The following is a 24,026-nucleotide window of genomic DNA, read 5'->3' on the forward strand; positions in this document are numbered from 1 at the left end:
GAGTGCAGATTGCCATCCTGTTACAGTCAGCAAGGGCTCAAAACTAGAAGGTTCCAACTGCTCAGGGTCTATTGAGACTCAAGCTCGGGCCTCTCTGTGCTCAGGTGGGTCTAGCCACCCCGGCTGGCAATTGTCGTCATGAAGCTGCCTAGTGGGCAGGGCGGCCGGGGCCTGTCCAACCTAGCTTTCGCAGCCATCGCCTTAACGTCAAGACAACACACCTACACACAACTCCAAACCTCTGGACTGCAACACGGCCCTCAGGTTTCCTTTCATCTCCATCTACCCTCTCCCATATTCCATCCTCCCAGATCAACGAGATCTTGCATCTTTGATCTCCTCAACACATCTCCATCTCCTCCAGGACTGTCGTTTGACCTTCAGCTCCCGACGTCTTCCAGCAAAGGGCCAGCACATCCTCCGAGCACCTAACAAACCGCACTCTCGTTTGCACACCTGCATCTCTCTGCGAAGCAAACAGTCAAAATGGCTCCCGAACCTAACCCAGATCACACAGAGAAGAAGACCCATCTGATGTAGGCACAAGACACCCCACCGTCCCGGCCGTCCCCGCTTCCGTGACTGCCAACTGACTAACTCTCGCAGGGACGCTTCTGGCGCGGAGCGCAAGGACGAGGATGACACGGCGACCGCCATCCTCAAGAAGAAGAAGAAGCCCAACCAGCTGATGTATGACCTCCCAATGAGTTTCTTCTTTGTAGAAGGACATTCTGACAACATACAGGGTTACTGATGCCGTCAACGATGACAACTCCATCATCGCCCTCTCGAACAACACCATGGACACTCTCCAGCTGTTCCGTGGCGACACCGTCCTCGTCCGGGGCAAGAAGAGAAAGGACACCGTACTTGTTGTCCTTGGTGATGATGACCTCGATGATGGCAGCTGTCGTCTGAACCGTGTGGTGCGACACAACCTGCGTGTGAAGCACGGTGACATTATCACCATCCACGCCTGCCCCGACATCAAATACGTGAGTCTATGGTCCAGCATCCATACTAGGTTGGTATCTACACCTCAAATTAGGCCAAGAGAATCGCCGTCCTGCCGATCGCCGACACCGTCGAGGGTCTCACCGGTTCTCTGTTCGACGTTTTCCTTGCCCCATATTTCCGAGAGGCTTACCGGCCAGTCCGTCAAGGTGATCTTTTCATTGCCCGTGGAGGCATGAGACAGGTCGAGTTCAAGGTCGTCGAGGTCGATCCCCCAGAGTACGGTATTGTTGCCCAGGACACAGTTATTCACTGTGAGGGCGAGCCCATCCAGCGGGATGAGGAGGAGAACAACCTCAACGAAGTGGGCTACGATGACATCGGTGGATGCCGAAAGCAGATGGCACAGATTCGTGAGATGGTTGAGCTTCCCTTGCGACACCCACAGCTGTTCAAGTCCATCGGCATCAAGCCCCCTCGTGGTGTGCTTTTATTCGGCCCCCCGGGTACCGGTAAGACACTGATGGCTCGAGCTGTCGCCAACGAAACTGGAGCTTTCTTCTTCCTGATCAACGGCCCTGAAATCATGTCAAAGATGGCCGGTGAATCAGAGTCGAACCTGCGAAAGGCCTTCGAGGAGGCTGAGAAGAACTCGCCGGCTATCATCTTTATCGACGAGATCGACTCGATCGCTCCCAAGCGTGAGAAGACAAACGGCGAAGTCGAGCGTCGTGTTGTTTCCCAGCTTTTGACCCTCATGGACGGCATGAAGGCTCGGTCCAACGTCGTTGTCATGGCGGCCACCAACCGACCCAACTCCATCGACCCAGCTCTCCGTCGTTTCGGTCGTTTCGACCGTGAGGTCGACATCGGTATCCCCGACCCAACTGGCCGTCTCGAGATCCTGCAGATCCACACCAAGAACATGAAGCTCGGAGACGACGTGGACTTGGAGCAAATCGCTGCTGAGACCCACGGTTACGTCGGGTCTGATGTTGCTGCCCTCTGCTCGGAAGCCGCTATGCAGCAGATCCGTGAGAAGATGGATCTGATTGACCTCGACGAGGACACCATCGATGCTGAAGTTCTTGACTCTCTTGGAGTCACCATGGAGAACTTCCGATTTGCTCTTGGTGTATCCAACCCATCTGCCCTGCGCGAGGTCGCCGTTGTCGAGGTGCCCAACGTCCGCTGGGAAGACATTGGTGGCTTGGAGGGCGTCAAGCAGGAGCTCAAGGAGCAGGTGCAATACCCTGTGGACCACCCCGAGAAATTCCTCAAGTTTGGCATGTCTCCTTCTCGCGGTGTGCTCTTCTATGGTCCCCCAGGTACGGGTAAGACTATGTTGGCCAAGGCCGTCGCCAACGAGTGCTCGGCCAACTTTATTTCCGTCAAGGGCCCCGAGCTGCTAAGTATGTGGTTCGGTGAGTCCGAGAGCAACATCCGAGACATCTTTGACAAGGCTCGTGCCGCCGCGCCGTGCATTGTCTTCTTGGATGAGCTGGACTCCATCGCCAAGGCTCGTGGTGGGTCAGTGGGTGACGCCGGTGGTGCCTCGGACCGAGTTGTCAACCAACTTCTGACTGAGATGGATGGCATGACTTCAAAGAAGAACGTTTTCGTCATTGGTGCCACCAACCGACCAGAGCAGCTCGACCCTGCCCTGTGCCGTCCTGGCCGTCTGGACTCCCTCATCTACGTGCCTCTCCCCGATGAGGCCGGTCGTCTTGGTATTCTTCAGGCTCAGCTCCGGAAGACACCAGTGTCATCCAACATCGACATTGCTTTCATCGCCTCCAAGACTCACGGCTTCTCCGGTGCCGATCTGGGCTTCATCACGCAGCGTGCCGTCAAGTTGGCCATCAAGGAGTCCATCGCTCTCGATATCGAGCGCACCAAGGCCCGTGAGGCTGCTGGCGAGGATGTTGAGATGGAGGATGATGCCGAGGATCCCGTCCCTGAGCTCGAGAAGCGTCACTTCGAGGAGGCTATGCAGATGGCCCGCCGTTCCGTCACAGACGTCGAGATCCGCCGGTACGAGGCTTTTGCTCAGCAGATGAAGAACGCCGGCCCTGGTGCGTACTTCAAGTTCCCTGAGGCCGACTCCGCCGCCAACAACGCGGCGGATTCCTTCGGCGATGCTGGCAACGATGATGGTCTGTATGACTAAATGCAGAGTATGGCATCTTCACCGTCTGTACTTTAGTTTCTTTGGTTGGTGCAGTCGCAGATGAGCTTTGGGGCTACTGCTTGGTTCAAGGCACTCAAGACGAGTCGTCCGTCTGGCAGGTCGATACAAGCGGTTAGATGGAGAATCATCCTCTTTGCAGGATCATCTGGGTCAGGCAAGCTACATGGGGGTGGACACGACATCTTCGTTGATAGCGGCCACTGCTGTGAAGCCGATGGCTCCACACATAGACTGCGATCTTGGAGTTTTCTGGCTGCCTTGGCACAGGCGATCTGGATTATGATAGATTTCCTTAATGAGAAACTAGCTTTTATGAATGAATTTGGACTCTAGACACGCCTTCTGACCCGTGATTGCCTCAACACCCCTGTCGCGGTCCATCTCTCGTACATCATCCGCAACGGTCTGCCGCACGGTGAACTTGGTGAGTGTCCCTGCACGCCTCCCTGCTCTTGTTCCGGCAGCTTCTCTCTTCACGGGCGCTCGCTAGAAAACTTTTATGACAAGGAAGGTGAGCAGACAAGGCATCTCATCAACAGCCTCGTGAAGTATCTCCACGGCTGGGACACGGGCCATCATCAGTGCAGGCACGACTTCATGCATGCGGAACGCTGCTGGCTGCGCCGGAGGGCACACCTTCCTCTTTCCCGTTCCCTGAAGAACTCCGTTCTACGTAGAGTCAGGGACCGGACTGCATGCAGATGAATGCCAGTCCTGAGTTTGTGGCTGTTGAGTGGGTACATGGGTGGTGGGCGCTGCCACGAAGACGGACCAACAAGCGAGGACAACTGAGTCCTGTTACCGCCCCTGCGTTTAGCTGTGAGGCATTTGGCGAGATTAGACGGAAACGAGGGCGATGTCTACCCCGAGATTGAAATAGAGAACTCAGTCGGAACGGCGGTTAGGAAAGGTCACGGGAAGGCCCTTTCACACAGGTGCTAGGAGCAGAGAGGGATTCTAGGGCAGAGATACCAGATGGACTGGACGGCCTCTGGTGGCGCCGGGTCCAAAGCTTGTTGGTCTTGCGGGTGACGACAAGGAATCGGGCGGGCTAGTAGGTAGGTGGGTGGGTGGACGAGCGGCCGTGTCTACCTTTGGGGGGATGGGCACCAAAAGAAGCTCTTTGGGCTGCCGCTCATCCCCTGGAAGTACTCGCGAGCGATCACGAGGGGGAAAAAAGGAGGGACGGAAGAAAGTGTGGTGGTGGTCCTGCTTGGAGCCCAGAAACAGGGTCAAGTGCATTAAAGTTCTTTTAACATCTAGCAACGCCTCTTGCCCGGCCCTTTTCTTGGATGATGATGGTGGTGGTGACGATGATAATCATGATGATGCGCCCCTGGGCCTGTCCTGACATCGGCCATGTATGTACGTATGGTTTATGCAGCGATGGCCCAGTATGTACGGTACCAGAACACACCTCGTTGCCCGTTGTGGAGGGACGACATGGTGGATGAGAATTGCTCAGGAATGGGATCTGGCCGCGTCGTCCAGCCAGCCCCTGCTCGAAACCGCACCACCGTGGGCAGCATTATTTGTAGCAATCAGCAATTTGGCGACTGCTTGTCGAGGCCCAGCTCGCCGGTCGGGCTCGTCATCTCGTGCGTGGCTGCTCTCGACAAGGCAGGCGCTCAGCACGCCCTAAGTCCTATATTCCCCAAAGCCCCTCGACTTCTGCCCCTCGTGGCCACTCTGCAGGAGCACATAACCGCAGAACTCCGGGGCAACGGCACCGCAAGCAGCACGGGGTTTTTGCGCATGTGTGTAGTGTGTGTCTTCTTTTCTCTCTCTTCCCCTCTCTTTCTTCTCTTCTTTAAAGCTCGCCGTAGCGGAAGAGCGAGCTCGCAACCAAAAGACGACGCTGAGGAAACCGGCCCCGGCCAGCCAGCCGTGCGCCTTCAGGTGGCACCGTTGGACTCCTCCTCGAACTCGGCGACCTCCTTCAGCACGTCTCTCGTGACCTTGAGGGCCTCCTCGACGACGGTGGCAGGCACGGCTAGTGATGTTGTCGTCTCCCTGTTGAGGTTCGACGCCTCGCCGGGCCCGGGCCCTGCGTGCTTCTTGGAGCCGTTCACCTGCACCGTGGCCCCCGCGCCGTTGTTGGTGCTGCTGCCGCCTGCGCCTGACTCTGCTGGGCCGTTGCCGTTTGCTGATGATGACGAAGATGTCTTGGGGGCGGGTCCTGCGGCTGTTTCCTTGCGCACCTCGTCGAGGATCTGTTTCAGGAGGACGGGGAACGTGGTCACCTCGCCGCTGCGGAGGAGGGCGAGGGCGCGATTTTGTACTTGTGTTGGCCAGTTGTTCGAGTGTGCGTTGAGGGTGTAGAGGAGTTGTTCTTGGAGCCTGGTCGCGGGGGAAGAGCCGGAGTGGTTAGTGAGTGCCTTGTGGGATGGGTGGTCTGGTCTAGTTGCTGGTCTGGTCCGGCCGGCCAAGACGCAGGCCCTGATAGACAGGCAGATGGGCAAGGAGGCGCACACTCACTTCTTGTCGTGGCCGCCATTGATCAGCAGCATGTTGAGCTGGGAGCGCAGATCGGGATCCATTGTGGCTGGTGTGTATGTAGCTGCCGCCCTCGGTATCTTGAGTTTAGTGGGTGGTGGTCGCAGGGAGTTTTGTGACATAGTAGGCGAGCTGGGCAGCCGTGATGGGTGTGCAGGGAGGGGAGCACGGCGCTGGGCTGGCCTTTTTTAAGGTGTGCGAGGGGAGGTGGTTCCTGCCGCAACAGACGGACGCCCGCGCGGGTGAGAATGGGTGCGACGGCGGCGGGCACAAAGCTCCAGGGTAGCTCGTGGCTAGCGCGTCCAAGGGCAGCAGGTGCTGGAGATGCAGACAGGCAGGAGCTTTCTCCAACTCGTCTCCAGGTTGCGCGCCGCTCGTCAGGACTGCTGTGCTCTTGCAGCAATGGATGGTGTTTTGTTCCGTTTGCTCCGTTCTGCCTGGTACCCCGTGTGTGCCGTGCTGCACTCTGGCCGGTGTTATACCTGTCGCTCAGGCGCGGCCCACCGCCTGCAAGCTGGCTTGCTCGTTAACCGGTTGCCAGACAGAGGCTTGTCCTGCTGCTGTTGCGGCTGGTCCTGCTGCTCCCTGAGAAGATGCAGTAGTCGGGAAAGGGCGAGACAAAGCATACGAGAGCTGTCGCTTCCTTGATTGGATGAATTGGTACAGGCGCACTTGGTGTCAGGAGAGACAGTCTTCAAAGAGATTGGCGAGTAAGTCGACGAGGGAGTGAATGCGGAATGTCGTCATGAAGGGAGCAGAGTCAAAACGCGCCTCAGCAACAACGCAAGGCTGGATGCAATTCTGGAATTCTGGAAGCCTGGAGCTCGGCTTCGGGCAACGTCTCCACAGCCTCTGTGCCCGGCCGGTTTTTCCTTCCCTTTTGATGGGTTTCTTTCGACGCTGCAGGGTTTCCCCAGAGAGCCACAAGGAATTTTGTACACGGCGGCAATCAAGTCAGATCAAGAACCAGGGCCGTCATGGGTCATTCAGTCATAAAGAATTAACAGTCAATGGGCCTTCGATTTCCGGCCATAAGGGCCTGTCATCGGCGCGCCACATCACAAAACCTCCTCTTCTCCCCCTCCCCCAGCTCACTCCACAGGGAATGCGAGTCCTAACTTCCAAATTGACGCGCAGGCTTCGAGTGAGGAACGTACAGTACTGTCAGGCTGCCTTTCGTCGTCCTCCATCTGCCGTGCAACGTTGTACAAATGAAAAGAAAACAATAGAGGTATATGCCCAGTCTCCGTTGGTATTACAGTTTTCGTGAAGCCTTCCTGCTCTTCTTTCGAGCCCTCACCAAGAACGCCGGACCTTTGAATTATGTAGCAAAGGCCATTGGAAGCAGGGGCCCCTGCAACCTGAAGCTTTTTGAGACAGTCATAGATGCATCATAGAGTGAACAAAAAAAATTGTACAGGCGGAGGGGTAATTCGTCAACGCAGTTCAGATGGTCAGGATGGTAGTGGTTCGTTAAATGCTGAAAAGAAGGGGTATCTGGACCACTACACGGTTCCTCGCAGCCGCTGCTTTCGCGCAAGCCAGTCGCCAAGCATGTGGTCAAGTTGCTGTTCACCCATGGTCAGTGGAAAGGTTCGCTTGCTCCAAACATTTTGAGCCTAGACTTACAGTTGTGATCTCCGCCAGCTTGGCGTTCTGTTCTTTGAACAGCGTGCCGGCGACTGGGTGTTCGGGCCCCACTGGCTCAACGTCGGTCTTGTCATAGACCACAACAAGGAGATCCCGGATGTCAGTGCCTGAGTCGAAGAATTCCCGCAGGCTCGTGTCATTCCAGTTTGATACAGTCGTTGTCGAGGTGGACGTGGTAATAGAATCCTGGTTCCGGTGTGTCCCACCCGCCTCTTCTCTGTCGATCAGTTCGGGTGACGGCGACGACACCGGTGACGAGTGATCTTCTTGGCTTGACGTGTCGCCGACCAGGGCTGGGGGCTTGTCCCCACTCGGAGTGATCGGTGACACCTCGATTGGCGATTCTGACAACCGGTCCTGTCGCTGAGTAGCCTCCGCGGCTCGTTCTGGCGTGATGGTCGAGTTGGACTGAGCAGACTGCGTACTCATGTAGCTGTCTGGGAAGGCCCCCGGCAGCGTGGGCCGGAACGGCTTCTGCTGCTGGGGCTCTTCCTGCTGTGTGCTCTCCTGCTGCGGCTTCTCCTGCTGGGTCCTGTCCTGCTGGGGGGACTCTTGCTGCGGCTTTTCTTGAGTCTTCTTGCCCGAGGCTGACATCTGCCTGAGTGTCTCGTTGTAATCATCTTCGCCCGAATCCGAGTCCTCGATCTGCATGCGTGACTTCGCTGTCGTAGCCTGAGGTGGACTGTCATCAACACTCTCCGACCGGCTAGCCGCTGATCTAGACGCGGCCGGCTTGGAGTCGTCCACCTGGCTCGACCGCACAGCTTCGGATCCCCGCTGATCCTGCGCATTGTCCTGCGCGTCCTGGGTTTCTGGCTCGACCAGTCGCATGGACGCGGGTGGCACGTTGGCGACATTCTTCAACTTCCCTTCATTCAGGAACGTTGAAAGATCCATACCATTAGCGTCCCTCTGAACAGTACCGGACTTGTTCGCTAGCGAAGGTTCCACCCGCGGTTGTTGCTTGTGCAATTTGCTCGGGTTGCGCTGTGGTGAGGCACCTGCCTTGTCCTGGTCGTCATTGAAGTCCTCAGATTCTCTCTCCGGCGCCTCCGAAACCGCGTCCATGGATCGTTTCCCGAGAGAATCGTCATCGTCACCACCCTTCTGCTTCTTATCCTTACGCGAGAATAAGCTCCGGAAACCGCCCTTCTTCTCCTTCTCTTTCTTGTCTTTGCCCTTCTTCTCTTCCCTGATCTCCTTGTCAAGTTTGTCGAAGCTCGGGCGCTTATTTACACCCTTGTCTGAGTCCGTTGATGCTCTGACAGTTCCGTCGTCTCGCAGTAAATTAGGCGTGAGTGTGATCTTCTTAGTCTCCACCGTGTCGTCCTTGAAGAAAGAATCCCTGACCGTGCCGTCGGCCTTCCTCTTCGGACCTTCCACGCCATTCGTCTCGAATATCTCCTCGCTGGTTCGATTGCCCTTGCCCGAAGTGGGTGATTCCTCTTTCGAGTCTGAGTTGGCAGGGTCCACGATCTGTACAGACTTTTGCGCCCGCGGCCTAAGCGGCGCTACTTGTGCCGCCTCTTGACTGGCGGCGGTTTCGTCCGCAGTAGTCTGCTTGGTAGCAGCCGTTTGTTGTTGGGACTGCTGCTGTGCCTGTTGTTGCTGCTGCTGCTGTTGGGCATAGAATTCGGCCTCGGCTTCCTCCTCCTCTTCTGTGTCGTAATCGAAGTCGGAGTAGTCTACGTATGTCGGAGCAGCGAAAGAAACGTTCTTCTTCCTCCGGCGCATCGCCGTCTTGATTGGATTTTTGGTCTTGTCGGATTGATCACCCAGCATGGTTGCCGACAACTACACACGTTAGTTCGGATTTCAGGGGTGCTGTGCTTTTCCAACCTACATCGATGTTCCGGTGCTTATTCAAACGTGCAAGCCTCTCGGTCGGTGTCTCGATATGCTCAGCCGGTAGGTAACCTTGATTGAGCGCGTCAGCCATGTTCAGCCCCGGCGAGTGAGCAAAACGCCTCCGGGGCTTAGCATACCAATACTGCTATCCTTGACCACGCGAACCAGCCACCAATAACTGTTGCTGTCGTCTAACAAAACCATGGCATCTCCCTTGGTCGCGTTCGCTTGTCCTTCGACGGTCGCTATGAATGTGTGTAGGGCATAGACGAGCTCGAAATCGATGTCCTCTGTATCGTGTAAGCACTCACCGCCCCAACCAGAATCGATGAACCGGGGATCATTGGACTCAAGGAAATTGTCGTCATCATCATCTTCGTCGGTGGAGCCCTCGTATGTGACAATCAAATCGTCGGTGCTGGAGACCTCATCTTCCATTCCAATGGCCTCGTCAACACCCGCCTGCTCGGCCTCAAAGTCTTTCTGCAATGCTTGTATTCCGTCGAGCAGGTCGTCCAGGGCATTTCGGATACCATCGTCTGTATCTGGTAGACTGCGGCCGATTCCATGTGGGCCAACTGGGAGACCACTGCTCCTGAGGCTCTCTTGTCCATTGTCCTCTGGCGCTGTATCCGCATCGCCAGCCTGTGCGTCAGGGTGCCCAGGGGATGAACCAGGAAGATGATGATGACGACGGCGGGGAAGCGCAGCAGACGACTTGTCTGCCTCCGGATGCGCAAGCTGGAGAGGTAAGTAGTCAGGTTGGTCGAGGTATGGGGAGGAAGGCCTCGCCTCGCTGAAGCATGCCGAAGCCGGAGAACTACACGGCGACGCGCAATGGTGTAAAGATTGGAGAGGTGGAAGGTGACAGGTTGGAGACCCACCATCATCGATAGAGGGCGAACTCGAGATCTTGTCCATCATGTCGTCGTCATCCAGGTCGCCATCGTCGCCGTCCAAGTCGGCGTCCTCTGTTTCCAAGCCACCGTTTTGTGCGACAGCGAGGTCATCTTGCTGGCGTGCGGCCATGTTGGCGGCGTTCTGGCCGGTGAGGGAACTGGTGACTCCGGCGGCCAAGTCTTCGGCGTATTGTTGTAGGTCGCCAGCTTCGCCGCCGTTGGTCCAGGAGACTCGGGGGCTTCGAAGTTCCTCCTCTGCTTGTCCTGCTGCGACCTCTCGCAGGGTCTCGGCCTGGTGCGGCGCGGTGCCAGTTCCGCTGGAGGCAGACTGGGAGGTGTTGAGGGGACTGGGTCGGGCAGTATGGTTCTTTGCGGAGGGTGCTTCGCGATCTTGGAGATCAATCGAGTCTGAAGGGAGGTTGAAGCGAGAGAGTCAGCATTGTTTTGGTCGGGAGGTGCGCAGGGGGCGTGGGCACTGTTGTTGACAGGGTGTGGGCTCCTTGAGACGGGCAAACTCCCCAGATGGCCCAAGCAGCGGCAGTGTGGCAGAGGCGATGGGAGGGATGGGGAGGCTTGGGAGGCTGAGAGAGTCATGCTCGCGCAAAGCACATGCCACATACCAGCACGAATAATTTCGGGTCTTGTCATATTGAACGGGTAGGATCTGCCGCGACAGCGACAGCGACAGCATTAACAGCGCAGGCGGTATGGAGACTGCAATGCGTCCGACGATCGTATTGTTATGATTGCCGGGGGTGGCTGAATCAACCAAGAGATTGTAACTGATTGATTGACGGATTGACGAGTTGATGGATGGATTGGGAGAAGGATCAGTTAATTGATGTGACTGATGTGCGGGCCGACAGCAAGGCAGAGACAAGACCAGACAGCCAGACGTCCCAGATTTCAGCCTAGTTCACTTGGTTGGTAGTGCTTCTCAGCGTGGGCTGCTGATGCTGATCCTGGATCCTGATGCTTGTGTTGGTGGTGGTGGTATTGCTGCTGCTGGTGCTGGCGGGCGCTGGCTGGACAAGGGGCGGGAGGACATGGAACAAGGCTCAGGGGTTTATGTTGGGCGGGCTGCGGAGCGCTGAGACTGGGCTGGAAAGCCAGGCTTGCGTGACAGAGACGGGACGGAGGCCAGGAGTGGTCGATTGGCGGGTTTGGGGCTGGAGATCCAACGTTCTCGGCTCCAGGCTAGAATTTGGCCGTCGCAGCGCCGGCCGTCGACTATAGCCTCGATTGACAGGACAAAAACAAAAAGACAGAAGAGCGAACGAAGTGTGGTCTCGACCACGGGTTATTGTTCCTCGACCGTCTCCCCCAAGGGTCTGATCTCGACCCTCACAGCGAGTGACGCGGGACCGGGCTACCTAAGGCTGGGATTTCTGCACCAGGACTGGGACTCGGTCGCGCAACTATGATGACGACGGAGGGCCGCTGGAGCCCTGCTTGCAGCTGATCGGGGGCGATGTGGATGTGGATGGGGATGCCCGTGGCCGTGGGTCAGGGCCAATTCGACCTGCAGCAAGGCCCACTATCCATCCTGTGTGAGTGCAGGTACATAGACACGCAGGTACGAGAGTTACCTAGGCATGTGTGGGAGCTTGGAAGAGGGCCACTCGGGGCACGTGCGTCACGATGCGAGCAGGAGTAGGCAAACAAAGAACACACAGCATCTAGATACTCTGCTAACTACCAGGTATCTGCTTCAACAACAGCTGCTCAGGGCCACAGGTCTGAGCTGGAGCTGAGCTGGAGCTGAAGAAGTGTCTGGCAGAGGCACAAACCGACCGGCCTCGGTCATATTACGGGCTGTACGGCTGTGACACACAGGGCTCTGCAAGCAACCCTTCAGGCAGTGAGTGAGTGCCAGTGAGTGGCCCGCTGCTTGGTGTTACTGTTGATCTGGTCTCAGACCTGCTGCAACCTGCTTCCGAGTCCTCGTCTGTGCCCTCGACGATCGCCCACTGCTGAATCTGGCTCACCTGGACCCTTGGCTCCCTGTATCTCCGAGCCCACCAAGGAAACGGCACGTGCATGCCTGATTACGAGGGCGAGGACCATTCTTTTTCGAGCGCCGAGGGTCGAAGGGTCATTCCTTTTGGGCGCGAAAGATTGACGTTCCCGCCCGCAAATGCCAAAGCGGGCCAATTTGGCAACGGGGCCTCGTCCTCGCGGAGGGAGCCGGTATGCTTTTGTCCCCTTCCGCGGCTCCTCTTTTCTCTGGGGGTCTTCCCAGACTTGAAACAATCAAATGTTGTTTCTCGGTACACATGTGGCAGCAGGTGGGGCCTCGCATGAAGCCCTTACCCACCCAATCTTTCCACCCCTGCCGCCTGTGTCCCAATTGCGTCCTCTGGTAGCACGCCAGAGCAATAAAACCCCAGACATAATCCATCCAACTTTTTTTCTTGCCGTCCTGTCGCGCGCCCTGGTCCCGCGCGCAGATTGCCGTCGCGCTCGCATTAACGCCGGTGATATGAACAAGCAAGCAGCAATATACTGCACCCCCCTTTTGCCATCAAAACAGCAGTGCTACATGCAGCACAGCGTGCATACAGCGTACGTACAGCGCTGGCACGGCCTTTCGCAAGCCGGGACACTTGATGACAGCAATGACAAATGTCTGGCCCAAGCTGCAGGATCTTCGCCTGAGAGCCCAGGGAGCCACGGCGGCCACGGCGCACGAGGCTTCCCTTGCTTCGATTGCCGTTGCCCGCATGCCCACTGACACTGTTCTGTGCCCGCCATCGACGACTAAAACCACTTCCGGCCATAGGCACCCTCCCCTTTCAAGCCCCGCGGTCCGGGACCACCATCGCGGGATCAGCACGGGGCACGTGAATCTTGTTGAACGTCGGCGCCTGCGCCAGCGCACCATCCACGGGCGACAGACGTCAAAGGGGTAGAGGGGTCGAACAAAGACCACTGGTCCGGCCGGCGGGCAATGTGGCTGACCTTCCCAACTTGGCTTGGCAAAGGGACGATCATGGCCTCAAATCAGCCAGCCATCTGCCGGTAACTGGATGCGGCACACTTTCTTTCTCGAAGCCAAACCCCTGGGCTTCTCGCCCTCCCGCCTCCCGCCTCCCGGGGTCTTGGTCGCCCTAAAATGGCATCAGCGCTAGGGAATTCCTTAGCCTTCCGTAGATTTCTGATCCCGGTGCTGTGGGACACTCCGACACACGGTCTGTCCGCCCCCGTTGGCTCCGGGTTCCCATCACGCCGTCACTGGCGGCTCTCCAGGGCGCCCGCTACGTGGTCTGGATTGGCCTCTTCTCGAAATGGGGCAGGGGCGATGAGGTGCACTCTCGCCGGCGGGGCATAGGGAATTTGTGCCGAACGGTGGCACGTCACTCGCGTAGACTGCGCTGTGCGCTTGTTCCTGCACGACTGCAGGCGTGAAGGCTGTTGTGACCATCGAAGGGGTGACAAGACGTTACCACCGCTTGCGTACTGATCGTATCGCGATCCAAGAGGCTCACTGGACACGATGGAGGAGGTGTGGATGACCAGGCCATGGCTTCAAGCCGCCTGACCTCTCCTGTCCAGTCCTCCATGAGAATCTGCAGTATGGCTCATATAATTCCTAGATATCCGGGTGTATTCTGAACAGTGGTATACTCTGCCTTGAGATGAGCTCTTTTGATAACATCGTGTAGACAGTAAGACAGTCTTTCAAGTATTACGGTCTACCTGGTTCTCTTACTAAGGCGTCAATGACCCGTGCGGAACCCAGGAATCTGTCCATACGAGCAACAGACTCGGCGAGACTTTGGAAAGTCTGAGCATACGGATACTTCATGTAAACCGTAAGCATGCCTTTATCGTCTTTCCCGAATGGAACGAAAACCGGCCTACCAATGCCCAGCTGGGATCGAGCCGATATTAGACTCTCTCATGCGTCCGCAGCCTCCGTTGTGTCCTCTCTTCCTTCACAGTTAATTGTGTTCCTGGAAAGCGTGCTCAAGCAATACGTGCGGACGGCCCAATTTACCTTCTCAGAGTGCTCGCGTCTGAATACTCTGCTCTCACAGCACACGCACATCTTCAATGGTAGCCGGGGCGACTTGCCACCCGGAGCTGTGAGTGTCTAGGCAGCTGTCACGCCAGCCAGGTGGATTGGGAGGCGGGGGGGTTTCCATCTGTTCACAAATGAGGACATCGCCTTCGCTGCCATGGCCCCAAGATGCTAGTGTTATGTTCAAGGAGCTGGCTGTCAATCCAGCCGCTGGCATACTTCCCTGCAGGACAGTCTGTCGAAGACACCCTCTCTTCCAGGAGCAAGTACGCTAACACCATATAACGGCGAGCCTAGAAGGCATCTGGGGCCGGCATGGGTCGGATACTTGGTGTACACAAATAACCCAGCTGCCGCCCCTGGCAGGTCCGCACTCCCGACACGGTTTCACGGCCTTGTACGGGGACGACTGCTTCTTACATCACCAGCTCAGGCCTGTTCTCCCTCCACAACGCGAAGCTCCTTCCAGGAATGACTTCGTTGAGCCGATTTGGAAAGTGCCGTGCTCGAGCGGAGGACATATAGACGCACAGAGCGGGAGACTTGGTGGGTGATGCTGGCGGAGGACAGCGTCTCCCGCCACATTGGTGGCCTTATGGCCTTGTCATCCAACCGAAAAAGGGGGGGGGATCGCGGTCGTGGTCGTGGTTGTGGGCCTCAAAGTGTTGTCCCTGTCTGGCGATTACACGACCGTTGGAATATACCGAGGCAGAATCAGACCTCTGGTAATTGCGGATCAAGGTCCGTGGCAGAGCCTCCACGGATTGTATGTGGGTCATTCTCACTCGTGAGACATATCGAAAAATCAGCCATGGATTCTTTCACCTTGACATCTCCTATATGGGACTCGTTGGCTTCGGATTCTGCGGTGTGCAAGGTTCGTGTAGATATGATGCTCCCAGGGTGGCATTTCATTCATGTTTCCATTCAGTACAGCAGGAGGAGGACAAGGGAAGATAAGGGCAAACTCAAAGATCATGTCTGCTTACCCGAAGGCTCAGTATCATCACACTTGCGTAGACTCCATCCTGGGCTTCTGTTGTTGATGCTGTCGAGTTCTCATTCGGGAGGCCACTGGAGTGAGTCAGTTGGGACAATCGACGCCCTTTGCCAACCCAGTTGAGATGACTTCCCAAGCTTATACGATTTGTATTCAGTATTGCCAGTGCCCATCGAATTCTCTGTGAGCTCGTGAGACCGGAGTATAGACAGAAAGTGAACGATAAGTGGTACTGTGATCGTACTGATCATGGTCCATCTGACCTCGATGAACGACACGATCATTCACCACCAGGGTAAGGGGGTCAATCATAGGTAATAATGGAATAAGACATCAAATGCGGACATACATATACAGTACAGCAAGAGTGTGTGGTCCATTCTCCTTGAAGTCTCATCAGGGCGTCGGACATGATGGTAGGATCGCAGTCGAGATTACTCTACGCTGGTATCGGACAGACATCCAGAAGAACATACGTGGTATACTAAGGAAGCACACATGCGACCTGGCGACAGAGACAAACGGTGATTATCTCAAAAAGGGTCGAGTTGATGACAAGCCCTCAAGGTCATCCGTATATGGCAACTTGATTATGGCTACTACGATCAGTTATCTCCTGCAGCTCCCACTGCACACTCCCGTCACAGGGAATGTGCTTTGCGGCTCCTGCATCGTAAGGGCCTCAGTAAAGAAGAGCAGCCAGTCGGGTGACTATCCGTGAACAGTGGCTTCTCCGCTGGAGATGGCCTCAATCCTTGATGGGTCTGCTGTTCCCCGGGTGTGCGGTATTCCACACCATGTATCGCGCAGCGTTGGTCAGACTCGATGAAGTACCACGAGTATCCTCATGACCACTGCCCCTGGTGGCCACGGATGACTCTCCGGCCGCTTCCACGCCGCGAATCATGCAATACACAAACGCATAGCTGCACAAACACGATTCGAACCAGATATCATCGGCACTTCGTCGGCGGCAAGGAGGACTGGATACGACTCAGGGGCTGGCAGGCGTGACGAGAAGCACCATGCCCCGTTCTCCTGCCCACGGGGAAAATGGGTGCGCGAACGTCGATGAGGGGGAAGCAAACGCTATACCGTGACCACGAAGCCTCTCTGCGCAAGCACCTCCGAGCCATCAGGGCCGGCACTGCCGCTCACGAACTATCGTGCAAGCGAAGCGCCGCCGCTCTCGTTTTTGCCTCGGGACTAGACCAGCACAGCCATCCCAAGGCCGCGAAGCCTCTCGACAAGACTCAGCTCGCACCGTAAAGCCACGCAGATCAAGTCGCCAGCCTCAACGGTCCGTCTCGAACGGAAATCGAGCTATAGATAGACGCCGTATTCGAATGTGTGAGGCTGAATGATGAGGATCAAAGGCTCCAAGCATCCGTGTGGCAGCTTTGGGGCACACAAGCCCATGACCAACCTACCAAGTGATGATCGACTCGCCGTGCGGGCCTAACCAGACGGCCCTCGGGGGTTATCGTCCAAGATAGACTTTCCTGGGCGACGCATGCGGCAGATCGATCTGAGCACCGCTGAGGACGATCTCGATTCCGTACGGTAAAAGCGAAAGCGACGTCTGCTTGACGCGTAACAAGTCTGAGTGACTGTCCTGTGTAAGCTTTTTCAACTTCCAGCACGCAGGCCCGTGTGCCGTTGGGCATCGCCCAGTATAGGGAGTTATTGGGTGGCTTCAGGCCGCTCTGCCTCTCACCGAGCATGCAACGTTAGCTATCATGCGCATGCCAATTATAGCGCAATTTTGATATTTTGGGAATATGTCGATTAGCAGACGACTTGAACGGCGCTGGAGTCGTGAACCAGCGTGGGTGGTTGTCGCGGAGGCAGATCTGTCCCCGGGCCCTGCACGGCAGTGGGAGGCGTGACCACTGCCGCCGGAGGTCTCCTGCACGACTCTGCCGGCTGTGTGACGCTGGCAGCAGCGGCCGCGATGAAGAACTCGGGGGTTCGTTGTCGTGGAGGCTTCGAGAAGTCTCGATATTCCTGATCGGCAGCCGGATGTGTCCAATACCACACCCGCTGCAAGCCCATTGCAACCCGGGTCGCGATGCAGCAAGATTCTGTGGCTTCAGCTGCGAGTTTTCGGGGACCGTTTCTAGATCCTGCAGTCGCCCAGTGGGCATACGTGCGCCGTGCCCAGTAGACCTGCCAGACGCAGCTGCACGCCGCGCACAAAAGCGCGGTGCCAATACCTGCCATGAGAGCACACCAATGCCGTAGTCGTAGCGGGGTTCTAGATGTCCTCGTACGCCAGCTGGCTCATTTGCGCTCAGAATCACCATCTTGACCACTTGGAACAGCACGCAGTGCGTCCTCATATGAATTGTATATTCCGAACCTGGAATAATTCAATCCACAGCGTCGCAACCGGCACTGCTCACTTGAGCGGAGCCAACGGCCTCATAGTACCAATCAATCCGCATTCAACCCGCCCTTCTGCCGGCCACGTAAAACCAGTCGCTTTCCAGGGCCAAGGCCGCATCTTGATGTCTCACTTGAGACCCGACAAAGTCTATTGCCGACGTACCATCATGTCTGAGGCTTGATTGAGAGCATGGCACTCTCACCGTGGAACCATCACTGGCTTGCAGGACAGCGAGAAGAACGATCAGCCAGCCATTGCGCAATCCACTCGAGGATTGATCCTAGAGAAGCACCTCGAAAGCATAGAACCTTTTTCTTGCCGAGTGAAGCTTGACGGAGACACAAGAAACGCCGCCAAGAACGTTTCCCCAGGGCAGCAGACGGACCGCAGGCCCCTAAGCTTTGCCAAGCGCCCAGACACAGGGCTACCCACGAGGGACCAAACGATGGGGACGAGTGTGTCCCAAGCTCACACCTGCCCATCAGCGCGGGTGATGTGCCCGCTCGGGCGTGCTGCAGGGACCGACCAAGCGACCAAGGGGCTCGTGTCTGCTGGCGTGCACAAGTGCCTTTCTTCAGCAGTTGGGCGATGGGATTGATAAGGCTTGGAATCGCTAACAGTGCGCATCGAGCCGTGAAGAACAATCGAAGGTGTCATGCAGCAGCATAGCAGCGCACGCACACCAACGCAAAGTTAAAAGGGGACCACCGGATCGCAGGCAGTCCAGGAAAGGGAGGGGGGTGTCGATGCCGGAGCGAGAAGGGAAAAATAGTGTTTGTGAGTGCAAAGTGCTGTTGCATCACACCCATACCAGCACCACACACAGGGCCAACTCCAGGATTTTCCCCAGCACGCACACACGCGCACTGTACAGCACGCGGACCGACGGAGGATGATGGAAGGGGACGCAGTACAGTGCAGTCTTTCCCAGAAATCGCCGACTGGCTGACTGGCAGGTTCTGAATATGGAGGCCACGGAGGTGTGTGAGGCGCAGCAAGCAGTCAGGATGCTGACTGGTTCCTGAACTTCCGTCCAGATTCAGATTGCCACCACCCACCTTCTCTCGCTCACGAACAGGTTGTTCCCCGCACCGACCTCTGTCCCAGCTGGTCTGATTTCCAGTGCGAGTGTTCCCAGGTCAGCAGGCGACGTGAGGGTAGCGGAGAGGAGAACAGGAGACGCGCGAAAAAAAACTAATGAGGCGCATTGCCAGAGTGTTGCCATAGCGCAAGGCCATCCAGGTCAGGCGGCTGGAGGCGCTGGTTTCATTACTTTGTTCCGTCGTGTCAGCAGGAATAGAGTCATTACCCAAACGACGGATGGCTCAAATAGCGCTGTCCCTCAGTTGGAAATAGAACGTTGGGGGGTTCTAGACTCTGGCCATTTTAGGGGGTTTTCAAGTCTTGCCTACTCACCCACAACCCGCGTCGTAGCGTACGTGTTTCTGCTCGCCGGCTCACACGCGGTTGTTTTGGTGCCCGTCCCCGAGATGAATCAATCTGGTAGCCCGTATCGCCGGCGGCCCCTGAAAAAAGAACGCCTCGAAGGGTTTCTGCCTCGAGTCAGCATCAGCTCTGTGACCATGGCTGTGCTCGAATTTCCAATTGTTCCATCTTGGGTGCAAACGACCGGTGGATGACAAGAGGAGGATGAGGAGGACCTTCCTTTCTCATCATTTGTCGAGTGCCCCGGTGCAATATCCGTCGTTCCGAGAAGGAATGCAGCGTCCGTGTGAACCGACCCAGGACTAACTGTGCGCCGCTGCAGTCCAGCGTCGGTGGTCATGAGCGCCCGTTGTGTTGGAGTACCTCAATTCTGCTCGCTTATCGGGCTCCCACTTGTTCCCCTCCTGGTCTTTCCGTCGCCCCGTCGCCCATCCCAGGAGCGTGGTAACCCACAACGGACGCCGTCATTTTGGCGTTAGTTGTGCTCGTGCCTCGGAATGGGCCCAGTTAGCATCTAGCAAGCCAAGCAAGCGTCACCGAAGTGGGCGCACTGGCGAACCGGCCCATCGAGTTTGAGTGTCTCCGTCCCCGTCTTGCGTTCCCCGACCCGGTCAGCTGGCTGGCGTCAAGAGACAGAGAACCCCAGTCCTTAGCCGACACCATGCAGATCCAGGAAGACGATGGGCCCCCCCCCAGGCCCTTCCTGATTCGCTGCCCGCCGCTTCCTTAGCCTGGCACACGATGTCTAGCCAGAGAACAAGCATATGTAAGCACACAGGACGGTGGAGGGTAATCCTGGACGAGCGTAGCTGTGGGCTGGCCTCTGGCTGGTTTCGGCTGACCTTCCGGAAGAGAGCAAGACGGGCGCCCTCGCATAGCGGGAGGGAGGGGCTGGTGGACGGCTGAATGGCTGGGGGAACACATTGCACAGTCCTCGCTCCTGACAATACGGTCTAAACAAGGGGCGTTTCGTCAGAGAGCTGTGCAGACGTATGTACACATCGCACAACATAGGGTTTCCCATATCTGCCCAGTATGACCTGGAATGACAGTCCACCGCAGCACATGGGCTACCAGGGGCTACATCACTGTGGGCTGTCTGTCGAGTCTGTCGCTGGTCTTGTGTCTGTTGTGTCTCCTGTCTCTTGTTAGTTCTGTCACTTTTCTTGTCTTGTGGTCGGGATCGCCCACATCTTGATTCTGTCCCCTCCGAGTCCACCGTTACCGTTCACCTCTACCCGTCTGCCGCCCCTACCCCAGTCCCAGTCCCAGTCCCAGTCCCAGTCCCAGACTCGCTCCTGCCCCAGTCCTGGTCCCTGTCTGATTTGGTTGCAGTCCTGCAGTTCCCAGTCCCCAGTCCCAGTCCATTTTCGAATCCTGTCGACTGCATATCCCTCACTCCCTCGTCGTCCCGTCGTGCCACCCCCGCCTGTTGTCCCCAATGCGTCAAAGTTCAAACACTTTCGAGACAGATCCGGGCAAAGGACGCCAGACTCTCTCAAATAATCTCCCCTCGAGTCAAGCATTCTCCCGCCCGACCACCACAGAAGTGTCACTTGCTCCGGGATCAACGGCAACTGGCCCTGGTCTTCCTCCAATCGAGCCGCCTGCTCAGTTGCGGCTAGCGAGAGCCCAAACATCGTCCCCCTGTTCCTCCCGTCTCGGCTTCTGTCTCCCACCCCCCGGGCGCCCAGCAGCCCAGTCCAGCCGCTGCTGCTACTGTACTGTTGTGCTATCTCGAGGCCCCCGGAACTCTTCGCCTTCCTGCGTCTTACATCTCTCGCCTCATGCTCAAGCTCTCTCGGCGCCCAGACTTCGCCGTTCCTCCCCCACGTTTGACCACTTTTGACATATCCAACAACCTGACTTCGTTTTGCCAACCACTTGACCCAATTGTGTGGATCATCAAGAGAAGACATCTGTGTTCCGTGCTACAAATCACAAAGTTCCACCCACGCCGTGGCGGTAAAAACAACGCGCTCGCTGTGCCGTCAAAAGGAAAACCACCGGGTCCTGATTTCAGCGACCCCGACGACGCTGACGACGACGTCAACCGACGAAAGCCCTCGACACTCGGGCGGGAACATCGAGATAGAATTGGAAACCGAATACCGACGCCTCTGGTGACGCGTGGAATCCGTCCTTTGTTGATCGAATGGCGTGTGGCCGGTAGGACTCAATTGAGGAGGTGTTCCTACCCACAGCAACACTGCCAGCGGCTGGCCGCGACTCGACCAGGTTTCGTAGCCAGCCATCATGGAGGTGCGACAACTTATCGCACCCAGCTCGCCTTCCAAGGCGGGCTCCGGCTCCCTGAACTCAGGATGCACTTCCTTCAACCTGCCCGAAGGAGGCGTCATCAACATTCCGGGCCAGGACCCTATCACACTCACCGCGGACGCCGCGTACCGGCCAATGTGTGACCAAACCACATCGCCCATCATCATCGCCAACCCAGGCGTCACGATGGAAGAGACTGCCGGGTCTTCCGACATCACTAATATAGCATATTCAGACTTCCGGGATCCCTTCTACGCCTCCACCTTCCCGCAATGTTATGCCCTCGCCGCGACGACCGTCATCGCATATACGTTGGTCATTATGCTGTTCATCACACCAAGGTCGTTCCTCGATGGCGGTGTGGTCGTGCTGGGGAGGAGGAGCTTCACGGACGGTGGCACTGGAGGCACCAACATCGGAGGTCGTCCCTGGCTCCAGAAGGTGGCAGCCTTGTTCGTCGCCATCTCCTTGACCATCGCCACCGTCGACACGTTTCGCGTTGCCGAACAACAGTACTCGCAAGGGATCCAGAATGCCGAAGTTCTGCAGCAGGAAGTCTTGGGAGGCACAGAACTCAAGGTCATCCGGATAATATCTGAGGCCTTCCTTTGGCTTGCCCAGGCCCAGACGCTCATCAGGCTCTTCCCTCGCCGGCGAGAAAAGATCATCATTAAGTGGACCGCCTTCGCACTGATCGCCCTGGGCGTCATCTTCGACTCGCTCAACAGCTTCCTGTACACCAACCAAGGATCTCTCCGACCTCGGTCCTTCACCGATGCCATTCCCGCCCTCAGCTATCTATTCCAGCTGTCTCTTGGAGTTCTGTATGCTGCTTGGGTGATTTATTATTCCATCATGAAGAAGCACTATGCGTATTATCACCCACAGATGCGCAACATGTGCCTGGTAGCTCTGCTTTCAGTGCTGGCTGTCCTTGTTCCCGTCGTCTTTTTCATTCTCGACATTAGGAAACCAGACTTCACTGGCTGGGGTGACTATGTCCGCTGGGTTGGCGCTGCCGCAGCCAGTGTAATTGTGTGGGAATGGGTGGAGCGGATAGAGGCATTGGAGAGAGAAGAGAAGAAGGACGGAATATTGGGACGAGAGGTCTTCGATGGAGACGAGATGGTGGGACTGTCAGCCTCGGAATTCGGATGGCCCCGAAAGAGGAGGAATACGAAACGCGATGACGACGACGACGATGCCCCCGACGGTGGCGAGAGTGGGCAAATGCAGGCACGCGATAACCAGCCAACTGCCGCCTCGAGTAGTAACCCGTGGCCGATAGTGACGTCGCTTGCGAGTCGATACCGACAGAAGTCGAGGTCAAAATCCGGTGAGGATTCGCGCGAAAACGGAAACAGCACACGTGCTCCGAACATCCGCTTCCTGCAGCCACCCTTGTGGCCGTCCCGACCGCCGCCTGCTGTCACTCCAATTTCCCGGACCGATACAGCAAGCGCGGACAGCACCGTATACGCTGTCCGCTACCACCCTATGTCTGAGACATCTGGAACGAATACCGAACCATTTCCCGAAACCTACTCAACGCCTTTGCCACCAGTCGTGCCCGAGATTCACGAGCCTAGCATTCGTACGGAGGATCCAGAGAGTCGGCCTGAACATCGCGGAGCAGACGTTGACAGGATATCAGCCGCTACACCTGAGCCTTCGGTGACGCCCAGCCAATCTGCCAGCCAAGTCGCCGGACGTGCGAATCAGGCTTCGAACCCTCCTACCAGTCAAGCTCCCAGCAGCTCGAACAACTACCGCGTGCGGGCTCTTAGCCAGGCTAGTCAGCTCTTCCGAAAGCCGTCGAAGTCGAACATGTCGACCGAAGGGTCCCACAAAGTCAGCCAGCCGAGTCCGCAGGAGGCTAGCAACAGCAGTCGCTGGGATTTTAGGTCGCGCTTTGAGGACTTCGCTGTTTCCCAAGCGGACAGGCTGCGGGACCGCATCCGGCCCAATATGGACACGGAGAGCTTGCCCGTGACGGTCATTCCGGCACCGCCACGGCGAGGCACCGGACTGCAGCAGTTGAGGGAGGAGCAATCACATGAAAGCCAACCACGATTAGCACCGCCTGCGCTGCAGATCCAGACGTCGAGCAGCAACGTCACCCAGAGGACGTCGCCGCCGGACTCGGGACCAGTATCACCGCGGCTGTGGAGGAGCAACAGCGGCGCGTCTGCTGCTGTGGTGTCGCCTCTGACAGCGGATGAGGCAAGTGGGCCACCACCGAGCGAGCCACTGTCTCCAATAGCCGCGGGCAAGAGACCTGCTGCTGGTCCGAATCACCCATGAGCGAGCTCACGTCATCTGGAGCGGGTTCTTTTTAGGGTTTTGAACATCGGTTCTGGAATTGTTAGCGCATGGTGTTGGGGAACGTGCATTTCCGCAAGCGATCAATGGGCATGGGGCATCTTTGGTTTTTATTTTTTTGGATTCCACCAAAACAAAATGGTTGGGCGGCATACCGGACACTCTGGATGCCGAGGCGGTAAGCTGATGTTTGTTTTTAACATAACTGAGGACAAACTGAGGCGCACATGGTTGGGAATGGTAAATATCTAGTGGGGCGGGGGAAAAGGTCTGTTCATACTACAGGTGCCTGAGGATCAATCAGCCTAGTGGTGATCTAGCTGTGTATATAGATGAATGATTACGAAGTGATACGTTTGCGCCATCTTGTCGCTAAAGAAACACATGACTCTGCTATCCTTTCGTGATGTTATCATCCCGTGACTTGAAGTACACTATTTCGAACGTGACCGGTTTGTGCACTTCATGGCACTTCTGCTCAAAATATCCTCATATTTGGACGCTGTGATAAAAGCAGTTCCCCTCAT

General features: G+C 56.7%; 5 protein-coding genes across 5 annotated transcripts; 2 read left to right on the forward strand and 3 right to left on the reverse strand.

Annotated features, from left to right (window-relative positions):
- Positions 1–486: 486 nt before the first annotated feature.
- INS49_006981 (uncharacterized protein) lies at positions 487–3,124 on the forward strand (the record flags this gene model as incomplete). Its single annotated transcript, XM_043167746.1, has 4 exons — positions 487–536; positions 607–690; positions 746–995; positions 1,049–3,124. The coding sequence occupies 4 exons, from the start codon at positions 487–489 to the stop codon at positions 3,122–3,124; spliced, it is 2,460 nt and encodes an 819-aa protein (XP_043028890.1).
- Positions 3,125–5,040: 1,916 nt separating this feature from the next.
- INS49_006982 (uncharacterized protein) lies at positions 5,041–5,685 on the reverse strand (the record flags this gene model as incomplete). Its single annotated transcript, XM_043167747.1, has 2 exons — positions 5,041–5,485; positions 5,624–5,685. 2 exons carry the CDS (start codon positions 5,683–5,685, stop codon positions 5,041–5,043), a joined length of 507 nt encoding a protein of 168 aa, XP_043028891.1.
- A 1,461-nt stretch (positions 5,686–7,146) lies between these two features.
- On the reverse strand, positions 7,147–10,686 carry INS49_006983 (uncharacterized protein; the record flags this gene model as incomplete). Its single annotated transcript, XM_043167748.1, has 6 exons — positions 7,147–7,209; positions 7,271–9,085; positions 9,135–9,208; positions 9,277–9,765; positions 10,024–10,446; positions 10,659–10,686. The coding sequence occupies 6 exons, from the start codon at positions 10,684–10,686 to the stop codon at positions 7,147–7,149; spliced, it is 2,892 nt and encodes a 963-aa protein (XP_043028892.1).
- Positions 10,687–16,850: 6,164 nt separating this feature from the next.
- On the reverse strand, positions 16,851–17,285 carry INS49_006984 (uncharacterized protein; the record flags this gene model as incomplete). The annotated part of the gene is made up of 1 exon (XM_043167749.1): positions 16,851–17,285. One exon carries the CDS (start codon positions 17,283–17,285, stop codon positions 16,851–16,853), a length of 435 nt encoding a protein of 144 aa, XP_043028893.1.
- Positions 17,286–21,153: 3,868 nt separating this feature from the next.
- Positions 21,154–23,481, forward strand: INS49_006985 (uncharacterized protein; the record flags this gene model as incomplete). The annotated part of the gene is made up of 1 exon (XM_043167750.1): positions 21,154–23,481. The coding sequence occupies one exon, from the start codon at positions 21,154–21,156 to the stop codon at positions 23,479–23,481; it is 2,328 nt and encodes a 775-aa protein (XP_043028894.1).
- Positions 23,482–24,026: the final 545 nt, after the last annotated feature.

Source organism: Diaporthe citri (genome assembly GCF_014595645.1).
Source record: "Diaporthe citri strain NFHF-8-4 chromosome Unknown scaffold_2, whole genome shotgun sequence".
Lineage (NCBI taxonomy): Eukaryota > Fungi > Ascomycota > Sordariomycetes > Diaporthales > Diaporthaceae > Diaporthe > Diaporthe citri.